Here is a 23,670-nt window from a genome sequence, read left to right as displayed (position 1 = left end):
CTAAGAGGAGTAGAAGCTCTATAAAGAAGGGACCCTCTTAGTTGTTCAAACTCGGGACGAAGCCCATGAATAAATTGTAAAAATCTTTCTCTTTCTATTTGCTCTTGCCTCATAGCAATAGCACTTACTTCCATTGTGGTTCGAGAAGAGCAAGTTCATCCCATAATGAGGACAGGACACTATAGGAGTCCCTAATACTCATGTTTCCTTGCTTAGTTTCTGTTACTTTTTCTTGCAAAAAGAAATGTCTAGCAAGGTCACGTTGGGTGTACATACTGTTAAAATATGTTATATATACATATATATATAGATAGATAGATTATGACACATACACATATATATATTACATATATATGTCTATGTGTCTATCTACATATATAAATATATATATATATATATATATTGTAATACCCAATAGGGGCAAATTAGTCTTTTCACATTGTACACGCATATCCTAAAAGATATGCTCTTTTTCTATTTTCTTTTTTTTCCTTTTATTTTTACTTTTTTCTTTTCTTTCTTTATTGGTTGAGAGGGGTCCACAAAGAGTCATTGGACTCCTCCAACGATCATAAATATGACCGTTGGAGGGGCTCCAACGACTCTATGGGAGCCCCTCCTTGGGTCCCTTAGTGTGTATAAATAAGGGGCTTGGCCCCATGTATTCTTCAAGCTTCTAGTGAAGCCTCGTGTGAGTGGAATATATTTTTTCACCTTATTTTGTGTGTTTTATCACTTTTGTGGTTTATTGCAATTTTGCACATTAGTGGCTTCTTGTGTATGTGTGTGCGTTCGTGCTTGCTCTTGGAGATATCGCCTCACTCATTTGGCACTTCATTACATGGTATCAGAGCCTTGGTTGTGAAAGCTTCATCGGATCCTCTCTTGACAAAGTAATATCTCTCTCCTTTCTTGCTCTCAAACTCTTTCTACAAATGGCCAACAAAGATGCAAAAATCGACCTCTCATTCAAATTGGATGGGACCAATTACCGAATGTGGGTGGCCGCTATGAAAAATAACCTCAAAGGTTAAAAACTTTGGGGTTATGTGTGTGGAACCATTCCGGAACCACAATTGAAGTTAACTAAGTTTGAAGGAAATGAGGAAAGAGCATTAAACGAAGAAGAAAAAGAGAAGGCTATTCTTGACTTCTCTTAAAAAATGGAAGATTGGGAAAGTGAGCATGCTAAAATTCTAGCATGGTTCATAAATAATGTCGAACTAAAAAATTTGTGCAAATCTTGCAAAGTTCAAGAAGGCTAATGAAGCTTGGTTCTTTATAAAAAACATGTCACTCAAAGAGACCTTGCTTGGTTCTTTATGAAAAACATGTACACTCAAAGAGACCTTGCTAGGCATTTCTTTCCACAAGAAAAGGTAAGGGAAACCAAACAAGGTGATATGAGTATTAGGGACTATTATAGTGTCCTATCTTCTTTATGGGATGAACTTGTTCTTCTCGAACCTCAATGGGAAGGTAGTGTCATTGCCATGAGGCAAGAGCAAATGAAAAAAGAAAGGTTTTTCCAATTTATTCATGGACTTCGCCCCAAATTTGAGCAGCTTAGAGGATCCCTTCTTCATAGGGCTTCTACTTCTCTAAGTGACATTTTGGCCGACTTATGTCAAGAAGAAACTCGTTTGGCCTTGAAAAGAAATGTTGATGAAGTTCATGCCGTGTCTAGAACCGGCAACAACGTAAGATCATATAAACCACCTCATTTTTTGAAGAATAATGGTGGTGGAGGAAGAAAAATCATTTGTCATAATTGTAATGAACCGGGCCATATTCGTCCGGATTGCCCTAAATTCAAGAAGAATGTGACTTCCGTTGGTGAAATTCCTCCAAACACAAATGAAGATTCAAAGAAGGATGGAGACATAAAGGAGTCCATCGCTCATCTTACCGAAACTCTTCAACAATTTATAAAGATGAACTTCTCTACATCATCCTCCTCACCCTCCACTTCCGGTGCCGCCATCTCCTCTTTTCAGGTATGACCTCTTGGATTCTTGACTCGGGTGTCTCCTTTCATATGACTCCAAATGCATCACTTTTGTCAAAACCAAGTCTCAATAAATTCAAATCATATGTTTCCACTGCCGATGGAACATCCTTGGATGTTGAAGGCATTGGAAACCTTCAGAAAACTTATGACCAAAACAAAGATTTTTTTGTTCCCAAAATCCGAATTATTCCAAAACTTAATTTAAATCTTTTTTTCGTTTCCCAAATTATCAATTTTGAATGCAATGTCTCTTTTTCACCCACCCATTGCTATGTGCAAGATCTCCGATCCGGGAAGCGGATCGGGCAAGGCTATAGAAGAGGGGATCTTTATTATATGGATTTTTTGACTTTGCTATCCAAATCATTTTGTAATCATGTTCAATCTAAAATATTGAGACTTGGCATAAAAGGTTTGGACATCCTAGTATTTTCAAGTTGTATATCTTTCCTTTTTTGGAAAAATTTTGTAATAAAAGTACATTTACATGCAATGATTGTATTCTTAGAAAGATTAATTCGCTTCCATATTCGCATAGTAATTTCGTGTTAAAAAGACCTTTTGAACTTGTGCATTCCTATATATAGGGGTCGGCACCCGTCATGTCCAAAGGGGGATATTCCTACTATGTTACTTTTATAGATGACTTTACTAGATATACATAGGTATACATTATTAAAAACAAATCTGATGTCTTCACTAATTTTAAAGAATTTCATGTTCTTATTCAAAATCAATTTCAAAACAATATAGCTATATTTAGATTCAATTCTGGAGTTGAGTACATGTCTAAAGATTTTCAAAATTATTTCAAGATAAATGGAATTTTGCACCAACGATCTTGTCCTAAAACTCCGCAATAAAATGGTCTTGCGGAAATGAAACATAGACATTTAATTGAAACAACAAGAACACTTCTTGTCTCTAAAAATGTTCCTAAAAACTTTTGGGCCGAAGCTCTTCTTACCGCAACATATCTTATCAATCGTATGCCCTCTTCTTCTCTAAAAAATGTATCACCTTTTGAAAAATTATTTAAAATTACTCCAGATTTTAATAGACTAAGGATCTTTTGATATAAATGTGTTATGCTTGTTCAAGGACAAGATAAATTATCACCCAAAGCTCTTGAATGTGTGTTCATTGGCTATGGTGAAAATAAAAAAGGCTATAGATGCTATGATATTCGAAACAATAAACTCTATGTGTTAAGAAATGTAATTTTTCTTGAAGAACAAAATGGTTTTGATATCCACACATCTAGAGAAGACATTAATTATCCCTTCCTATTTGACTTAGCCCCTAAAATTGAGTCCCCAAAAGCAATTATTTGCGATAATACTTGTGATGGCATTTTACATCATAATGATATACCCCAACATGGTAATGTTTCTCAAAATGATAACCTTAATGATATAAATGTATGTACCCGACGGTTAGGAAATAAACATCAACCTACCCTTGAAAGATATTCTCAAGACTTCTCTTTAGAAGAACCTATTGATGACAATCAACCTAGGAGATCTTCTCCTAATAGTAGGCCACCACAAAAATTTGTGTCTTATGAATCTTTTTTACCTAATTATAGGACTTGTCTCATGTTGATACATTTGTATCATGAGCCTACTTCATTTAAAGAAGCTAAAGATCATCCACATTGGATTGAAGCCATGAAAATTGAATTAGAGGCTCTTAACAAACGTCAACCATTAGGAAAAAAGGCAATTGGGTGTAGATGGGTATATAAAATCAAAACCAAATGTGCTGGATCTCTAGAAAGATACAAAGCTCATTTGGTTGCAAAAGGCTACGCCCAAGAATATGGGATTGATTATGAAAAAACCTTTGCTCCAGTAACTAGAATGACTAGTGTGCGAACATTAATTGCCTTAGCTTCTATTAAGCAATGGCCGAAATGCGTTTTTAAATAGAACTCTATGTGAAGTTCTTATGGATCATCCGCCCGGTCTTGAAATTGGTAAAGAAAATATTTTAAAGTTAAATAAAGCTCTTTATGGTCTTAAACAAGACCCAAAAGCTTGGTATAAGCTTTTTAGCAAAGTAGTTCTCGATAATGGTTTTTCCCAGAGGCGGAGCTGGGGGAGGGGGCAGGACTGGGTTGTAGCCCAGTCTTGCCTACCGAAATAGTTAAATTTTTTTTTTAAAAGCCCAGTCCTAGCCCAACCCTGATTCCATATGAAATAGATTTTTATCCATTTTTTTAGCCCAGTCCAGTCCTAGCCCAGCCCTGACTGCAGCAAATATTTTGATTTGTCCATATGAAATAGATTTTTATTAATAATTGTAGCCATTTTTTATTTTATCTCAAAAAAAAAAAATCGGGGGCGCTGCACCCGAACCCCCGACTATCACACCAAACTTTTTTTTTGCTACACCCCTAATTGCCTCCCTCCCTCACATGAATCCTAGCTACGCCACTGGTTTTTCCTCATATTATACTGATACTGCTTTGTTTGTTAAAACTTCTAATGAATACATAACAATTTTGTTGTTATATATTGATGACATGATTATCACAGGTAATAATAAAAAGGGTATTGACCTTATTAAAAATATTCTCAAAGAAAAATTTGATATGTCTGAACTTGGTTTTCTAAGGTATTTTTTAGGAATTGAAGTTGCATACTCCCTAATGCAACGAGGAGGATCGACTTCCGCGTTCTTTGATAAGGGCTCAACCCTTACGGTTGTGCGTCATGCAGAAAGTAAGAAGAATGCCCACCGAAAAATGATGAGGCTTGTTTTTATTTCAATGTAAGCTTCAAATGACAATAGAATAAATGTAAAGAAAAGGGAACAAGCAATAGATGGAAGAAAAGAGCAAAGGAAAAATCTACTGGAAGAAAAAAATTCAGAAACAAAGGCTGCTGCAATCTCCAATATTCTCTGTCGCACGCAACCCTAGAATAGGGTTTTTAAAGACGTCAACTGGATTCGGGTCTCAGGTCCGGTCCTGGACCCGAGAAGACGTCTTCTTGTTGCGGCTGGGCCTGGGACGCTCGAACCTGTGTGGTGCTTCTTCCAGCCTTTGCTCACCTTGCGTAAGTGCGCAGGGGCACCACATCCTTGCATCGTGGCACCGGACTCGTGATCGGATCCATTGTCTGGGTCCGATCGTCCATCCCATTAGTGTCGAGATCCTTGGACACGCCCGGGTCACCTTGTGTAGACCGGACCCGGTCCCGCTCTGCATCACTCCCCAAGGGGTATGTTCTCTCTCAGATAAAGCTTGCCTCCAACATTATTGCCCGGTCTGGGCTGACAGATGACAAGAAGGTGGAGACTTCAGAAGTGATCACCGCCAAGATGAGAGCCAGTGATGGCACTCCTTTAGCAGATCCCACGCCTTATCGTCAGTTGATTGGGTCACTAACATATTTATCTATCACCAGACTCGATATTTCTCATGTGATTCATAGTGCAAGCCAATTTCAGACTTCTCCTTCTACCATTCACATGGTCGCAGTCATGAGGATTACGAGATATTTGAAAAGCACCATAACTAAAGGATTATTCTTACCCTCTTCTTCACCTCTAACTTTACTTGCCTATACTGACTCTGATTGGGAGGTAACCCCGATGATCGTATTTCCATCACAGATTATTGTGTGTTTCTTAGAGAGACACTCAATTCATGGAGGTTTAAGAAGCAACAAAAAGTTTCTCTCTCTTCTACAGAAGCAGAGTATCATGCGATGGCCACTACCACCACTGAGATTGTATGGTTAAGAAGTTTGCTTAAAGATATGGGTGTCTCATTCTCAACTTCTTCGAAGCTGTGTTGTGACAACAAGAGTTCTATCTACATTGCCAGCAATCACACCCTTCTTGAACGAACAAAACACATCGAGATGGACTGTCACTATGTTCGTGATGAGTTCTTACGGGACACCATTCAACTGCCATATGTTCCTACCGAGTACCAGTTGGCGAACTTCTTCACCAAAGCTATGTCACATGGGTGCGGGTGCGGGTGCGGGCGCGGGTGCGGGTGCGGGGATTCGGCACTTCCAAAAAACCCGGGTGCGGGGGTGCGGCAGGGGCAAAAATGTAAATATATATATATATAAGGGGTCGGGGGCGGGTTTTTTCAAATTTTACATGATAGCACAAGCAAGGCTACCACCATCATTGAAAAGTCAGGAGCTGACAGCAGCTGTCAGCAACTGACAGCTGCTGTCAGCAGATTGTCAGCGGATTTTTTTTTGTATATACAGCTGCACGATAGCACAAGCAAAGCTACCACCATCATTGAAAAGTCAGCTGTGACACAGCTGCTGTCAGTTTTTTTTTTTATATACAGTTGCACGATAGCACAAGCAAGGCTACCACCATCATTGAAAAGTCAGGAGCTGACAGCAGCTGTCAGCTCCTGACAGCAGCTGTCAGCTCCTGACAGCAGCAGATTTTTTTTTTATATACAGCTGCATGATAGCACAAGCAAGGCTACCACCATCATTGAAAAGTCAGGAGCTGACAGCAGCTGTCAGCTCCTGACAGCAGTTGATTTTTTTTTTTATATACAGCTGCACGATAGCACAAGCAAGGCTACCACCATCATTGAAAAGTCAGGAGCTGACAGCAGCTGACAACTGCTGTCAGCAGATTTTTTTTTTTTAAAAAAAATTCGCAGGGGCAATTTTTAAAAATAAAAAATAAAAAAAAAAGGACATAAATGATCCTGGGTGCGGTCAACGCACCCAGGATCGGGTTGACCGCACCCGCGTCGAGTCGCGTCGACGCGGGTGCGGCACCCTGCTAGCCGAATCCCTGTGACATAGCACCAAAGTTTTGTCATCGCCTCTTTTCTACTTTCTCCTTAGCAAACTCTCGGTGATCTCACCATATGTTTGAGGGGGGGTGTTAAAATATGTTATATATACATATATATATATAGATAGATAGATAGATTATGACACACACATATATATATTACATATATATGTCTATGTGTCTATCTACATATATATATATATATATATTGTAATACCCAATAGGGGCAAATTAGTCTTTTCACATTGTACACGCATATCCTAAAAGATATGCTCTTTTTCTATTTTCTTTTTTTTTTCTTTTTTTTTTACTTTTTTCTTTTCTTTCTTTATTGGTTGAGAGGGGTCCACAAAGAGTCGTTGGACTCCTCCAACGATCATAAATATGACCGTTGGAGGGGCTCCAACGACTCTATGGGAGCCCCTCCTTGGGTCCCTTAGTGTGTATAAATAAGGGGCTTGGCCCCATGTATTCTTCAAGCTTCTAGTGAAGCCTCATGTGAGTGGAATATATTTTTTCACCTTATTTTGTGTGTTTTACCACTTTTGTGGTTTATTGCAATTTTGCCCATTAGTGGCTTCTTGTGTATGTGTGTGCGTTCGTGCTTGCTCTTGGAGATATCGCCTCACTCATTTGGCACTTCATTATACATACCTTTCAAGAAAAAACAAGTTTCATTTGCTTTCTTGAATTTTGCAAGATTGGTGCATATTTTTAGCTCCACATTGTTCATGAACCATGTCAACACCTTGGCATGCTCACTTTCCCAATCTTCCATTTTTTATTGAAACTCTTGAATAGCTTTGGCCTTCTCTTTTTCATTCAAGGCCTTCTCTTCATTGCCTTCTTTCTTTATAAGCTTCAATTGTGGTTCCAGAATGGTTCCACACACATAACTCCAAATTTTTTTACCTTTGAGATTATTTTCCATGGCGGCCGCCCACATTCTATAATTTGTTCCATTCAATTTGAATGAAAGATCTATCTTTGAGTCCTTGTCGGTCATCTTGGAGAAGATCAATGAAGAGCAACAAAAAAGTGTGATAATAGTAACTTCAAATGTAAGCCAATGATACTTTCACAACCAAGGCTCTGATACCATGTCATCAAACACTAAGAAAGAAGGATAATGACTAGCAAATGCACAAGCAAACAAGCATAATAGCCACTAATGGGCAAAACTACAAGCCACAAAGTGGCAATGAACACAAAAAGAGAGAAGAGCTAAAAAATATAGGAGCTTTACTCATAAAGAGCTTCAAAGAAGCTTAACTAATACATGGGGCTTTGCCCATTATTTATACACAAATGGGACCCAAGGAGGGGCTCCCATAGAGTCGTTGGAGGGGTCCAACGACTCTATGTGGACCCCTCTCAAATGAATAAAAAAGAAAAATACAAAAAAGAAAAGAAAAGAAAAGAAAAGCATATTCAATAAGTGAATATACGTATTTACAGGGAAATGACTATTTTACCCCTAGTGGGTATTATAAAAATAATATATATATATATATATATATATATATATATATTTAGGACACATAGACATATATATTGAATATATATATATAGGAATGATGATATAATTTAACACACATTACTCATATATATATATAGTGGTTCAGTATCATGATACCTTACGGTGGTACACACTCCTGTTTGTATAGATCTAACCACCAAATGGTAAATCTAACCGTACATATGCCTTTAACATGATTTATTTAGTATATTAGAAGGTTTTATCATGTTCAGTATACCATAAGATTCTATTTTTTAGATGGTGGGAATCAACTGCTCATAGTTCATAAAAATAAGGGTGGTTTAAAAATGGTATAAAACAATATATTTGAGTCAACTTTAACACATGCAAATAATAAATAGAATATGCTAAGCATGATCCAATGGTTAGATTTTTCTTTTGGAGCTTAGATCTACATAAATCAAGCGTGTACCACTCTAAGGTGCAGTACCACCATAGAAGCACCATGTGTGTGTGTGTATATATATATATATATACATATATATATACATATATATATATATATGAGATAATATTGGCTAGAGTACAGTACTCTCTAGCTGAATCTCATAGGTGTGAGCTTTACTTGACCAATTTGACTCCATAATGCATTCAGTATGGTAGTTTTATTAGGAAATTTACTTTGGATCAGAGAGATGGCACACTCAAGGGTAGCAAAATATTTTCCATATATATATATATATATATATATATATATATATATATCACAAAAGCACAAATATGGTAATATATATGAAGAATTAATAAATTAATTTCCTTCATAAATTATGTGAATGCATTGATTACCTTTATAAAACAATCATACAAGTAGTAAATGAGTGTATAATTGGGCTACTTTAATAAAGTAATACATAGCATCAATAACGTGTTCCAATGCCATGGAACCCTTTAGGGTTTAGATAGAACAGATTCAAGAAATAAGGTAAAAATAGTGTGGTTAGTGGTTACATTAAATTATGAGATTTCCCCATTTCATATCTAGCACATTACATCATTCCTAACATTAAAAGTATGTAAAAGAAAAAAATAAGATTTTTACAAAAACAAGTATTGAAATTTTCAAATAACATGGTGTGTGTCAACTTCTTTTCAAAGAAAAAAGATTTCTTATATAAGGAAAATTTCGCATGCAAAATAAATAGTTTCCCATGTGATGGGAAATGGGCTTCTCACAACATCGAGAATGGGCTTCCCATGCATTTTCCACAAACTTCAGAAATTTAAGTTTTAAGTTTAGGAAATGTGTTTTCCACATGTAAGAAAGGTTTTCAGTAACCCTAGTTGTCCTATAACCATTCCCAACACTTCAAAATTTCAATATCATGCAATGTTGTAAAAGCCATATTGGAAACCCATATTAGAAGGGCCAGGCATATGGGTGTATCTATCATATCGTAAGATACACAAAAAATATAAAAAATAAAAAATTCCCAAAAAATTAGGGAAAATCATATAATGGAATAGCAGAAAAATCAAATTTAAGCATTATGATCAATTAAACATAAATATGAACTACTAAAAGATGCAAAACGATATGTAACAACTAACAAAACAAAATATGTATAATTAATAATACATACTATTTTTGTATTATAAAGGGTGTATCCTACAATACAGTATGATGCATCAATGTATCGTTCGATAAGGGACAATATGGCCCGATAACCATAACCTACTGATACTGCATATGTGATATCACATTGAAGGGCCTATACTGTGATATGGCAATTGTATCATATGATATGATATGACACTGATAACATTGTTATCATGAACTGGCTATTGTATCATGGATTTAAGTTTCTCAAATATTTTCCTTTTTAGCTGTTATTTGCATAACAGCTAGGAACTTCCTCAACTAAACAATGATGCTGAAGTTTTAAGAATTGCCCACTTCCCTTTTATAGCTATGAGTCTGTTTGGATGACACCCAAAAAGTTAGTTTTCACATATTCAAAAGTGCTTTACTGCCATTAAAAAAAAGTTACTTCGAAATATGTTTTGGAAAATAGAAGATACTGCTCTAAACCTTATTTATTGGGCCACCCCTCTCCCACTCACCCCTCCCTCTCTTCCCCATTCTTGATACACCAGCACCAATTTCCCCCTTCATTTTGTGGCACCCATTCATCCATGTGTTGCTCCATCCATTCCATCCATCCAGACCATGCCATGGCTAGAAAATTGCCAGAAAAAATAGGATGAAAAAGGTTTGGTCCTGCTCGCTTTTCAGCAAATTTTCACGGGCAAGGGGGTGCTAGAAAATAGTGGCAGTACAAATGAAATATGACACTTTGCCTGCTTCTCTCCATGGTGCCCATTGTCAGAATGGCACAGGAAACTGAAAGGACACAGGAGGGTTTCTCAGTCAATGTTATGTATGAATATATATATATATATAGAGAGAGAGAGAGAGAGATAATTTAAACTAAAAGGCAAGCTAATCAGGGATGACAAGGAGATCTGCACCTGATTATAAAACTTCTCTGGATTTTCCTCTCGCAGGTTATGAATTTCAAGGGCAACTTTTGCATCACACCCAATTCCTGATGAAAAAGGCCCAAAAATGTTACCACAAATTAAAAATTAATACCTTTGGAATATGTAGGTAAGCCTCAGACTACTTACCAAGATAATTGTTCACATATTTAGTAGTTTGTCTTGTATCATCCATTGGCTTTTGGGGCCCAATTGTTACCTTCCAGCGATCAAGCATGGTAACTGCTGCATGCTCTATGTGGTGCAACACTGTGGACAATCCACCCTGTCTCTCTATTGCACCAAGCCCACCACCCCAAGACAAGACTCTGGCTAGATCATTGCCAGTTCCTGCAGGAAGAATTGCAACCGGAGGAGGGGACTCATAGTTTTGCTTCTCAATTGCATCAAGAACCCAACCAACAGTACCATCGCCACCACAAACAAGAATTCTAAACTGTGATACTGCTCTAAACAAGAGAAGGCCAGCTTCTGGCCCCTGCAATGAACTCAACTCAATGACCTGAGGGGAAAAGCTTGCAATTAACCTTTAGGGCATTTAAGAAACTCCGAAGAAAAAATTATCACTACACACGTAAGACTTAAGTAAAAGCCAGAACAGTCTAAACATCAAAGATGCAAATCCAATCTCATTTGATCTGAAGTAAAGAACTTGATAATATAAGAAAGAATCTAAAGGTAAAAAGAAAATAAAGTAAAATACCATACAGATTGAAAAAAAAAAATGAACCAAATACTTAAGCTGGCATACTAAGAAAAGCATCAAGCGGTAGAGTAGGAAAAGTGGTCATACAGAAGCCCTTTGCTTAAGACATTTGTGAGTGTCCTTCACTTATCTATTAGTGTTGGGACGATGACCAAGACGGTCTGAACTTAAAACCTAAGTGAGAAAGAAGGTCTTGAGTGGAGTTCCTGTAATGAGATATTGCGGAAATATAAAGAGTGCACACAAGCACATACAACAATGAAAAAGAGACAATACCACAAGTCCACGAAGGGACTACACAAGCACAAGCCTTCAAGAAGGCAACAATATACAAAGCCTCTTATTGAAAAGAGAGAGAAGCTCTCAAGAATGAAAAATATACAAGGGGATCACCCCTATTTATACAAAAGGAAGAGGAGAGAGGAGGAGGCAAAATGCCTCAAAAGGGGAGCCAAAAAGGGGGCTCCCATGGAGTCGTTGGGAGCCCCCAACGGTCACATTTGTGACCGTTGGGGGCTCCAACGACTCTATGTTGGAGCCCCTTTTTGTTATTTAAAAAATACACAAAATAAAAGGAAAAAAAATAAAAAGAAAAAATACATTTAAAAGAATAGTTGTTTTCTAAAACAACTATTGTGAAATTACAAAACTACCCCTATCGGGTATTTTGTAATATACAGAATATATTATATATATATATATATGAGATACATTTTAACACCCCCCCTCAAACTTTACGGGGAGATGACGGAAAGTTTGCCAAGAAGAAACATGAAGCGAGGAGCCGGAAGAGCTTTAGTGAAGAAGTCCGCCAACTGATATTCTGAAGTGACATATGGAAGAGAAATAGTTCCTCGCAAGAATTCGTCACGGACATAGTGGCAATCCATTTCGATATGTTTTGTACGCTCATGAAAAGTATGATTGCTCGCAATATAGATGGCACTCTTGTTGTCGCAACAAAGCTTTGAGGCTTCGGTGATATCAACTCCCATGTCTTTAAGCAAACTGCGAAGCCATACAAGTTCCATTGTCGTGGTTGCCATAGCCCGGTACTCAGCTTCAGTGGATGATAGTGAAACTTTCTGCTGCTTCTTGCATCGCCAGGCAATCAAAGAGTCTCCTAGAAAAACACAAAAACCAGTAGTTGAGACTCGATCATTGGGATTACCTCCCCAATCTGCATCAGTATAAGCAAGAAGATTCAAGGAAGAAGAAGATGATAGAAATAGCCCTTTATTGATGGTATTCCGAATGTAGCGGATGATTCGGAGAACAGCACTCATATGCACAGTTGTAGGAGCATGCTGAAATTGGCTAACAGAGTGAACCGCATGAGTGATATCTGGTCTGGTGATAGTTAAATAGGTAAGAGACCCAATGAGTTGTCTGTAAGGTGTAGGATCTTCCAGAAGAACCCCATCCTCCAACCGCAATTTGGCATTAATAACCTCGGGAGTCTCTATTTTCTTTTCATCGGAAATTCCAGACTTAGAACATATATCTGCAGCAAGCTTCATCTGTGACAAAATATATCCTCTAGGAGAATATGCAACTTCAATTCCAAGAAAATATCTGAGAAAACCTAAGTCAGACATATCAAAATTATTTTTAACATATTTTTAACATTAATAATACTATTTTGATCATTCCCAGTGACAATCATATCATCAACATAAAGCAACAAAATTACAATACTAGAACCTGCATGTTTGACAAAAAGAGCAGTGTCAGTATAACAAGAGTGAAATCCTAACTTTATCATGATATCACTGAAACGATCATACCAAGCCTTAGGAGCTTGTTTAAGGTCATATAATGCCTTTAAAAGCCGAAGAGTTTGACCTTGCTTAAGATTTATTCCGGGTGGCGGATCCATATAAACTTCTTCACTTAAACTTCCATTTAAAAAGGCATTTTTTACATCAAGTTGATAAATAGGATATTTTTTGGTTGATGCAACAGCTATTAAAGTCCTAACACTAGTCATTCGAGCTACAGGAGCGAATGTTTCTTCGTAATCAATGCCATATTCTTGGGAGTATCCCTTAGCAACTAATCTAGCTTTATATCGTTCTAAAGAGCCATCGCTTTTAGTTTTAACTTTGAAGACCCAACGACAACCAATAGGTTTTTTGTGTGAGGGTAGATCAACTATTTCCCAAGTATTGGCCTTTTTTAGCGCATCAAGTTCAACTTGCATTGCTTCAACCCAATGAGGTATAGATTTAGCTTGATTATAGTGTGCCGGTTCAAAATAAGAGTGTAAGGTTATTAAACATGCCCGATAGTTGGGAGTTAAGGAATCATAGGATACAAACCTATTTGGAGGTATTGATATTCTAGAAGAATGCCTAACTTGTGGTTCCTCAGTGGATTCAGAGATTTGAGAGTATTTTTCGAGGGCACTAATAGGATTTTCTTGATTTCTTCTTGAGTAAACATTTATATTGGTGTCGCTATCATGAATATTTATATTAGAATCACTATCATTTGAGGGTGTTATGTCAAGAGGGGATACCTCACGAGAATCATCAATGTTTTCAAGAAAATCTTCTTGTATGTCATCAATAAGATCATATAAGAATATATAGTCAATTTCATTTGTTTCTTCTAGTTTATCAAAACCGTTTTCTTCTTCTAGAAATGTTACATCTTTTGAAATATATAACTTATCATTCTTAAAATCATAACATCTATACCCTTTTTTATTTTCACCATATCCTAGAAATACACATTCAATTGCTTTTGGAGATAACTTATCCCTTTTGTGTGATAGAACAAAACATTTGCAACCAAAAATACGAAGACGATTGAAGTCGGGTGAAAATTTAAAGAGTTTTTCATATGGAGAAGCATTTTTTAACTTAGAAGAGGGCATTCTATTGATTAGATAGATTGAGGTTAAGACGGCTTCGGCCCAAAACTTCTTTGGAATATTCTTAGAAATAAGTAATGTTCTAGCGGTTTCAATAATATGCCTATGTTTCCTTTCCGCTAGGCCATTTTGTTGGGGAGTCCTAGGACATGACTTTTGATGACAAATCCCATTTTGGGTTAAATATTTTTGGAATTCGTGAGATAAGTATTCGCCACCGGAATCGGATCTTAAAATAGATATGTTACTTTGAAATTGGTTTTGAACCTTTTTATGAAAATCTTTAAAGAAAGTAAATACTTCTGATTTATGACTAAGGAAATAAATCCAAACATACCGAGTAAAATCATCAATAAACGTGACATAATATGAATAACCTCCTTTAGACATAACCGGAGAAGGCCCCCAAACATCCGAATGCACCAATTCAAAAGGCCTTGATGAAAGAAAAGTTCTAGTTGGAAATGGAATAGACTTCATTTTTCCAAAAATGCAATCTTTGCAATTAATTTCTTTTTCCTTACAAAATTTGTTTCCAAAAGGAAAGAGATACATTTTGGAATAACTTGGATGACCAAGTCTTTTATGCCAAGTTGCCATGTTTTTTTCTTGGACATAAGAACAAAAAAAGTTTGTAGGGAGATCAAGATGGTCCATATAATATAGGTCTCCCTTTCTATGGCCTTGCCCAATCCGCTTCCCGGACCGGAGATCCTGCACAAAGCAACCATTAGATGAGAAAGATATTTCACATCCATGGTCGGCAATTTGAGAAACCGAAAATAGGTTTAAATTTAGTTTAGGAACAACTCTTACTTTTGGAACACAAAATTTTTGTGAATCTTTAAAAGAACCAATACTTGAAATTTTTAAAAAGGTTCCATCGGCCGTAGAGACACAAGAGTCCTTTGAATTGGTGCAAACATCAACAAGTGCATTTTCATGAGGGGTCATATGAAAAGAAGCTCCGGAGTCAAGGATCCAAGAATACGTACCGGGTGAAGATGATGAAGCAATAGCCGCACCCGATGTGGAGGAAGAAACTTTTAGCATTTGTTGGAGAGCCATAGATATTTGTCCAAGAGTTTCCTTGATGTCATTGTTCTTGCCTTCATCTTCTTTGGTGGTGGTTTCCTCAAGAGAAGCCACTTTAGGTTTGAAGGTTCCAATAAGCTTAGGACAAGCGGGTCTAATGTGACCCGGCTCATTGCAATAATGACACACAATCATTTTTCTTCCTCCATTGTAGTTTCCTTGTTTCCCAAAATGAGGAGGCTTGTAGGCTCTAACATTATTACCCGGTTTGGATACGGCAAGGACTTCATCAACATGCTTACTCATGCCAAGCCTTGTCTCCTCTTGAGTGATTTCGGCAATAGCATCCTCAATAGGAGGAAAAATAGATCTATGGAGAAGTGAAGATCTCACTTGCTCAAATTCGGGACGAAGCCCAAAAAGAAATTGAAACAATCGCTCTTGTTCCATTTGTTTTTGCCTTAAATCAACGTCTTCCATAGAAACCCATTTTGGCTCTAAGAGAGCCAATTCATCCCATAATGGGTTTAAAGCACTATAATAATCTTGAATGCTAGAATCACCTTGCTTGGTGGTTCTAATCTTTTCTTGCAAGAAGTATGCTCTTGCAAGATCCTTTTGGGTATACATACCCTTCATAAAGGACCAAGCCTCATTGGCTCTACGGAATTTAGCTATATTAGCACATACCTTAAGCTCCACATTATTCATAAACCACGCAAGGATTTTTGCGTGATTGCTTTCCCAATCTTCCACTTCCTTTTGATGACTTTCAATGGCCTTGAGGCGAGCATCTCCTTCAAGAGCCTTTTCTTGACCTTCTTCAATCTTTGTGAGCATAAGCTTAGGTTCCGGAACGGAACTCATGACAAAACCCCAAAGCTTCTTCCCTTTGAGATTGTTTTCCATTGCCGATGCCCACATCATATAATTCTTTCCATTGAGCTTGAAAGAGAGGTCGATTTTTGTCTCCATGATGATGCCAAGAAGTAGATATCTATGGGATATGAAAAAACACGAACCACACCTTTCCTTCAAGAATCGAGTGGCTCTGATACCATGTAATGAGATATTGCGGAAATATAAAGAGTGCACACAAGCACATACAACAATGAAAAAGAGACAATACCACAAGTCCACGAAGGGACTACACAAGCACAAGCCTTCAAGAAGGCAACAATATACAAAGCCTCTTATTGAAAAGAGAGAGAAGCTCTCAAGAATGAAAAATATACAAGGGGATCACCCCTATTTATACAAAAGGAAGAGGAGAGAGGAGGAGGCAAAATGCCTCAAAAGGGGAGCCAAAAAGGAGGCTCCCATGGAGTCGTTGGGAGCCCCCAACGGTCACATTTGTGACCGTTGGGGGCTCCAACGACTCTATGTTGGAGCCCCTTTTTGTTATTTAAAAAATACACAAAATAAAAGGAAAAAAAATAAAAAGAAAAAATACATTTAAAAGAATAGTTGTTTTCTAAAACAACTATTGTGAAATTACAAAACTACCCCTATCGGGTATTTTGTAATATACAGAATATATATATATATATATATATGAGATACATTTTAACAGTTCCAATCAGGAAAAGCCTCACCAAGCAGTATAGTTGGACTAATGGAAGAATGGTCCACCTTGAAAGTGACAGATAAGAGAGCACAAGTTACTCTAAGAAATTGAGTAGCATTCTGAACCAATTAATTTTTATGCTCATCTTGCTTTTTGTATAATTTCTAATACCCATTCACCCAATACTTGTATGTGCTATTTTCACCTTATTTACTTCCTAAGTAAAAGTTTTTCTACGATGTCCATAGGGATTGTTTGCAAGTGCACATGCTGGTCAGGTAGAAGAGCTTGTGAAGGATCAGTCAACGCAGCAAACAAAATTCTTCGTTAATGACAAAAGCATTAAATTAGATCAGTGGTTCATAGGAGTTTTGACATGTTCAAACACAAAGATCTGCACTCAGTGACTGGCAAAAAAGTCTGGCTGGACGAACATAGAACCAAGGTCACCAGAATGGGAAACATATTGGAAACAAATACACGAAACGAGGATTTCCAAATCCATGTGAAATGGGAAACATGATATATGTGTGTGTATGGAGAAAAAGTGCTAACATGGAGAATATGCATAAAGAATTTTATAAATTTATGCAAACTTTACTTCACTAATATTATGATAAGGATTAATAAATTTATTATTTATAAAATACATGATTACATTGATTAATAACTATAAATTTATAAAACTACTATAAAGCTATGCACCAAAGACACTCCATTTAGGGTGCCGTACCCATGTCGACATGGGTACCACCACCGGACGCAGTGAGGGTACGCCGCGGATCGGGTCCCGCACTGTGTCAGATCGGGTCCAAAAAAAATGACCTGTGTCGGGTTTTTTTTAAAGAACCCCACAACTCTCTCTCTCTCTCTCTCTCTCTCTCTCTCTCTCTCTCTCTCTCTCTCTCTCTCTCTCTCTCTCGCTCGGCTCTCTCTGTCCTAACCCCCCGGACCACTCACCCTCTCGGCTCTTTCGGCCCCTTGCAGCGCCGCCTCCACCCTCGCAGCGCCACCTCTCTCAGCCCCTCGCAGCGTCGCTCAACCACTCACAACATCGCTTCTCTTAGCTCCTCGCAATGTCACCCACTCTGCGCAGCTCAGGTACTTCTCTCGTCTCTGTCCCTCTCTCTTTCTCCCTCTCGACTTGCCTCTCGTTCTAGACTTGCCTCTCACCTCTCTCATCTTTGTCTCCCTCTCGACTCGCCTCTCTCATCTCTCTCTCTCGTCTTCCTCCTCTTTGTCTCCCTCTCTCTTACTCTTGTCTTCCCCATTTCTCCCTCTCGATTTCCCTCTTTCAGTTTTTTTTAAGTTGTTTTTTAGTTTTTTTTTGTTGTTTTAAGGTGTTTTTCAGTTATACTTATATATATTATTAGATATCCGGACCGAATATAGATTGTATTTGTCTATTTTCAGGCAGAATATAGATTATTAGATATTTTCTACTGAATATATCTAATAATCTAGATATTTTCAGACTGCATATAGATTATTTAGATATTTTCAGTTGTAGTTCTAGCTTTACTTGTTATTGAATTTTGATTCTTTGAATAAAAGTTGTTAGCCTGTTATGTTATTAGTTTAGTTGGTTGTTAAATGTTAATTGTTTAAATGTTAAATTAATTTAGGTTGTCTTGTTGGAATAATAGATTTTGATTTTTTAAATTTATGTAATACTTAATATATATATACATACCACCGTGTCCCTGTACCCACATTTTTTGGAATTGTCGTCTAGTACCCTCTGTACCTGTACCCATGTGACATAGCTATAAAGTTGGTTATATTTTATATAAACGAATCCATAGTCAGCTGACTTTTAATTTTAAATATCATAAATAAAATGTTTAAATGAAACATATGTTTAGAAAAAAACAATAAATAAGAAAAAATAATGTGGTTACACTAAATTTTGAAATTTCTTAATTTCATCCAATACATTATGCTCTTCTTATTGTTAGAAATATAAAAATTAGTTTTTTAAATGAATAATTAAAGTTTTAACTTTTATTGAAAAAAGAAAATTCTTATTTAAGGAAACATGCAAAAAACATATGAAAAATATATTTCCAAAATAAGGGAAATGAGTGAAATATGTTTCTCGCTCAGTGGGAAACGGGTTTCCCATGATTTTTTAGAAGTTTGCCACAAGTTTCAAAAATGCTAGGTTTCCAGTTTTAGAAATGGTTTCCCAAGAAATGAGTTCCCCACATGTAAGTAGAGTTCCAGGTAACCCTACATAGAACCGTCCAACAACTGCCAACAAATGATTGAAAACTGGTCCATGATGAGTTTTTGAATAACTTGCCATAAATAATAAACTCATTCTTCAAATTTAATTGAAAAATGGGGCATTGCTCCAGATATTGCTCCTTAATTAAAACTACATGATTCTATGGACGTGAACTTGGAAATGATCAACTGTTCCCAACAGAAGCAGCAAAAATTAAGAATTATATTTTATTAAAAATAGAGGCAGGACTTTTGAATGTTATCTAGAAAGAGCTTGATGGATAAGCAATTTGAAATTGTACCTTCTATCTTTTTTTATTTGGCACCTAATTCCTGACTTTATTATTCTCATAACAACCAATACCCTTGCAATCTATGTCACATAGGTGTGGGTGCGGGTGCGGGTGCGGATGCGGATGCGGATGCGGATGCGGATGCGGATGCGGATGCGGATGCGGATGCGGCGATGCGGCACTTTAAAAAAACTTGGGTGAGGGGCTGTGGGGAGTGTGTGTATATATATATATATATATTATTTATTTATTTATTTATTTTTATATATATTAACAGTTTTAAGTTAACACTATGTGTATTTGTTTGCATTTATGTATTTATATATATAATATAGATAAAAATGGAGTTGATTAGGGGTTAACTGAATCTACTTTTGGATTGAAATGGACCTCAGTGTGGTTGACTTCACCTAACATAAAGGAAGCTGTGTCCAAGTGTCGCACCCGCCTGGGTGTGGTGCCCTGTTAGAAGAGTCCATGTGGCATAGCTTGCAATTCTTAATTAAAAAAATATTTTTGGAGGTCCTCTTTTCCCCATCAGATTACCAAAAGATCACAAACCAATGCTTGAGTACAACTGAAAACAGTAGAAATACCTAAATTAAGCTATAAAAAGAACTGGCACATAGAATAACAGAAGGAAAAACCTGCTCAAAGGTTCAAGGCAACTGGCACATAGAATCACAGAAGGAAAAACCTGCTCAAAGGTTCATGCCTTGTACATATAAAATCACCACAAACATGAAAGAATGAGAGATACATAGCTCCAGTTAATTGGCACAACTAACGTAAGGTCTAGAACAAGATGCTACATCAGCATATGCATGCCTCAATTTCATTTGCAGAAAGCTACATATATATATATATATATATATATATATATATATATATATATATATATATATATATATATATATATATATATATATATATCAAATGTTAGCTAACAATGAACAATTTAATAAATAAGACACCAAGAAATAAAACAAACAACTAAACAGCATGCTCTCAGCCATGTGCTAGATGTACATGTTGAACTAGTCAAATATCACAGTTGTGTCAAGTTATTCATTAAATACAACAATGCAAGTCTTCTGGCTAATTAGCAAAATGGCACGCAACCTCATTTTGGAGCACGTAAAGCACCCTACAAGAACAACTCACCAGGCCACAGAACTTAACCAAAAAAACAAAGAAAAGGAATAGCTTTAAAATTGATTAAACAGGGAACTAGTTTTGCTGACAGAAAATTGATGTTTATTAATCTTTAGAAATATTTAGACTTAGTCATCAAAGAAGCAAGCATGAGGCTGCACTTCATTGCTTGATTGTTGCATTAAGACTGCAAAATATGTGCAGAACATATAACAAAAAGAGCACTGGGAAGATCTAAAACTAAATGCAAAACAATAATTTAACTCGACCCTGGGTCAAATTACCCCTTCAAAGGAACTTATAGGTTATCTTTCTTTTTCTACACAGAAAGGGTGTAACATATTAACCTGTACGGGATTCAATAGAATGCTTAAACGCTGTCTGAGGCAATCTCCACGCTGAGCACCACTCTTCCTGTTGATGAAAACTAGAAGGGGTCTTGCATCAGGAGGCAAGTCAACAATTTCATATTTCTGATTGATTCCTAAAAGTTGAGAACCATCACTTCGACCAAACGAGGAACTTGCCTGCAGCTTCGGCTTTCTATCAATCTTATCATTAACAGCACTATTTTGGTGAAGGTCTCCACCATCCATGGCACCGTTACAACTTTCACTATCTCCGAGAGAGTGCTTAGATGTTTGGCGCACATCTGAAGAAATATCTGTGGATGAATCAGCAGTATTATTGATAGTGATGGTATCAACAGAGGTTTCACCAATGTGCTTGTGCCTTTTGCTCTGACTTCTAAACACAGAAGATGCCAATTCATTTGCCCCATGAGTGATTGAACTCAGAAAACCAGCTGGACTTGTTTTGCTGCTCATTGATTTCACATAGAGTGGAGACAGAATCAATCTCTTTAACGATCCCAAATCACAAACATCGCCCATCTCATTTGACATGCTTGTGTGGCACTCTATATGCACCAACCGCTGACACCATAGGCAACTCCAGATTGGGGATCCACCAAGAAAAGATCCACTGCAAGGTTCTTCGCAATAGCAACAGCAAGGAATCTCATCCTGGATGTCGGTTATTTCTGACCATCTGACGGCCCATTGGTGCATTACCTGCCTAAAGCCTACCATAGAGACACATTTACAGTCTTTGTGCGCGTTCGGGGAGCATGTCAAGTGTGCTGCCGCACCACAAATCTCACACAGATGAATAACACAGTCTGATGACATAACAGGTCCGAGAGGCTGAGGAGAAACCGACTTCAAACACACACAACAATTCAAACTTTTCCCACGGTTCGCTGGTTCCACAGTCCATGTATGGCTAGCAGCGGGAATCCTATTTTTTGCTTTTTTCTTCTTCTTAGACCTAGCCACAGCTTTCATCCAGTTTAAACTAATGTTGCGTCTCCATTGAAATACCGTGTAAACTACAGTGAATGCGCCAACTACCGCAACAGCAAAGAAAGCAAAGATCAAAAGCTGAGACTCCGTGAAACCCGAATCACCACCGTGCCACTTAACAAGCAACGTAACAAGATGCTTCCTTAAACCATCCATGATTTGCACAAAAAATCCAAAACAATACAAATCCTACTTTCCTATTTGCCAAAAGTCAATTTGCTCCAAACCTATTCTCAACATGGATCACAAGCACATTGAAAAGAATTGTCATCACCTCTGTAAATCGGCACCGTGCCCATATTAAACTGTAACCAGGTTCAAGTTTCACATTCTCACTACATGCACGGAGATCAATCAGGTGAAAGCAATAAAACTTCGAATTCTTCATCTACATCCGCATATGTCGTGGGTCCTTAATGAAAGGAAGTCGATGAAGTCTTTCAAAGAGTGAACCAGCATGACAAGCATTGAGCTCCAATTCGAACAAACAACAGCTTGATTCAAGAGATCTCCATCTTATGTCATGAACAAACTTCAACTCTTGATCATTGATCCAGTAACAACACTTTTGTGCGGCACAAACGATAAAAAGGCCTTTTCGCGGCGTCCATCCGAAGAATGGAGAGATCTGGAGCTCAGGAAGAATATAGTACAAGTCAGATCACCATTAAACATTTGATAAAAAAAAACAGAATCAAAGTTGACATAAATTCATTCCATGCGAACTCTGTTTCACATATTACTGATGATCGCCCGCTTTATGCGGGAAACAATGAACGTTTCATCATTCACTAGAGCAGATAAAGAAAAAAAATCAGCTAATTCATGCGTTTACAAGAGCAGATAAATAAAAAAAAAGAATTCAATATCGAAATCGAATTAAGTAATCTGGAGGAAGCATAAGGAATCGCAGAACCCACCGTATAAGATTTGGGGATGGGAGTTGCGGAGTGCTCCCGGTGAGGGAGGAGAGGAACTACAATCAGCGGCGTGCAGATCTTCCTTCTGATCACCAGAGCCGACAAAGACGACAACCCGTTGCCCAGAGAGAGAGAGAGAGAGACGAGGGCACGGTAAGGCCTTCCTTCCTTCCGGTCGCCGGAGAGGAGAACTCCCTGCCGACGAGAGAGAGAGAGACTCTGTTTCTCCGATGAAGTATATTTGAAGCTTTTCGTTTCACAGTTGATAGTCACACATCCTGTTATCGGGATTATCTCGGCGAAGGAAAATCTCGCGATAAATTAATGAATTTGTTTTTCTCATAAATATATATAACATCAAAATATAAATATCGTGTTAATAACATGATAATATTGTGATAAAACAGATATTTTCAAAGTAGGTGACCGTATGAAAATACAGTGTTTATTTTAAGATTAATATTGGTTTCTTAAAATATCGTGATAGAATCATGATATTTAAAAAAATGGCCGACATTTGTTACTGTGCCGTTCTTTGAAATCAACGAGTGCACGTTAAAAATACAAATGCCACGTCGCAGGCATGTGGACACGAATTTAGAGATTTTTTTTTCTGAGGATTTTTTTTTCAATTTTATTTGATACTTTTTTTATTAAAAAAATATTTAAAACTGTTCAA

General features: G+C 37.2%; 1 protein-coding gene across 1 annotated transcript in view; it reads right to left on the bottom strand.

Annotated features, from left to right (window-relative positions):
- LOC149818807 (diacylglycerol kinase 1-like) overlaps positions 1 to 23,180 on the bottom strand; it is a 30,730-nt gene extending 7,550 nt beyond the window's left edge. The window contains exons 1-4 of the mRNA XM_089984689.1: positions 22,992 to 23,180; positions 21,055 to 22,699; positions 10,974 to 11,346; positions 10,815 to 10,891 (exon numbers count right to left, since the gene is read on the bottom strand). Of these exons, the coding sequence (XP_089840815.1) occupies positions 10,815 to 10,891; positions 10,974 to 11,346; positions 21,055 to 22,227 (1,623 nt within the window). The 5' untranslated portion in view covers positions 22,228 to 22,699; positions 22,992 to 23,180. The remainder of the gene's footprint in view (positions 1 to 10,814; positions 10,892 to 10,973; positions 11,347 to 21,054; positions 22,700 to 22,991) is intronic.
- Positions 23,181 to 23,670: the final 490 nt, after the last annotated feature.

This window comes from Nuphar pumila, chromosome 13 (assembly GCF_984573655.1).
Source record: "Nuphar pumila chromosome 13, dmNupPumi1.hap1.1, whole genome shotgun sequence".
Classification (NCBI taxonomy): Eukaryota; Viridiplantae; Streptophyta; class Magnoliopsida; order Nymphaeales; family Nymphaeaceae; genus Nuphar; species Nuphar pumila.
Note: the sequence above shows the minus strand (reverse complement) of the source record. Positions and strands in the feature narration are given on the sequence as shown.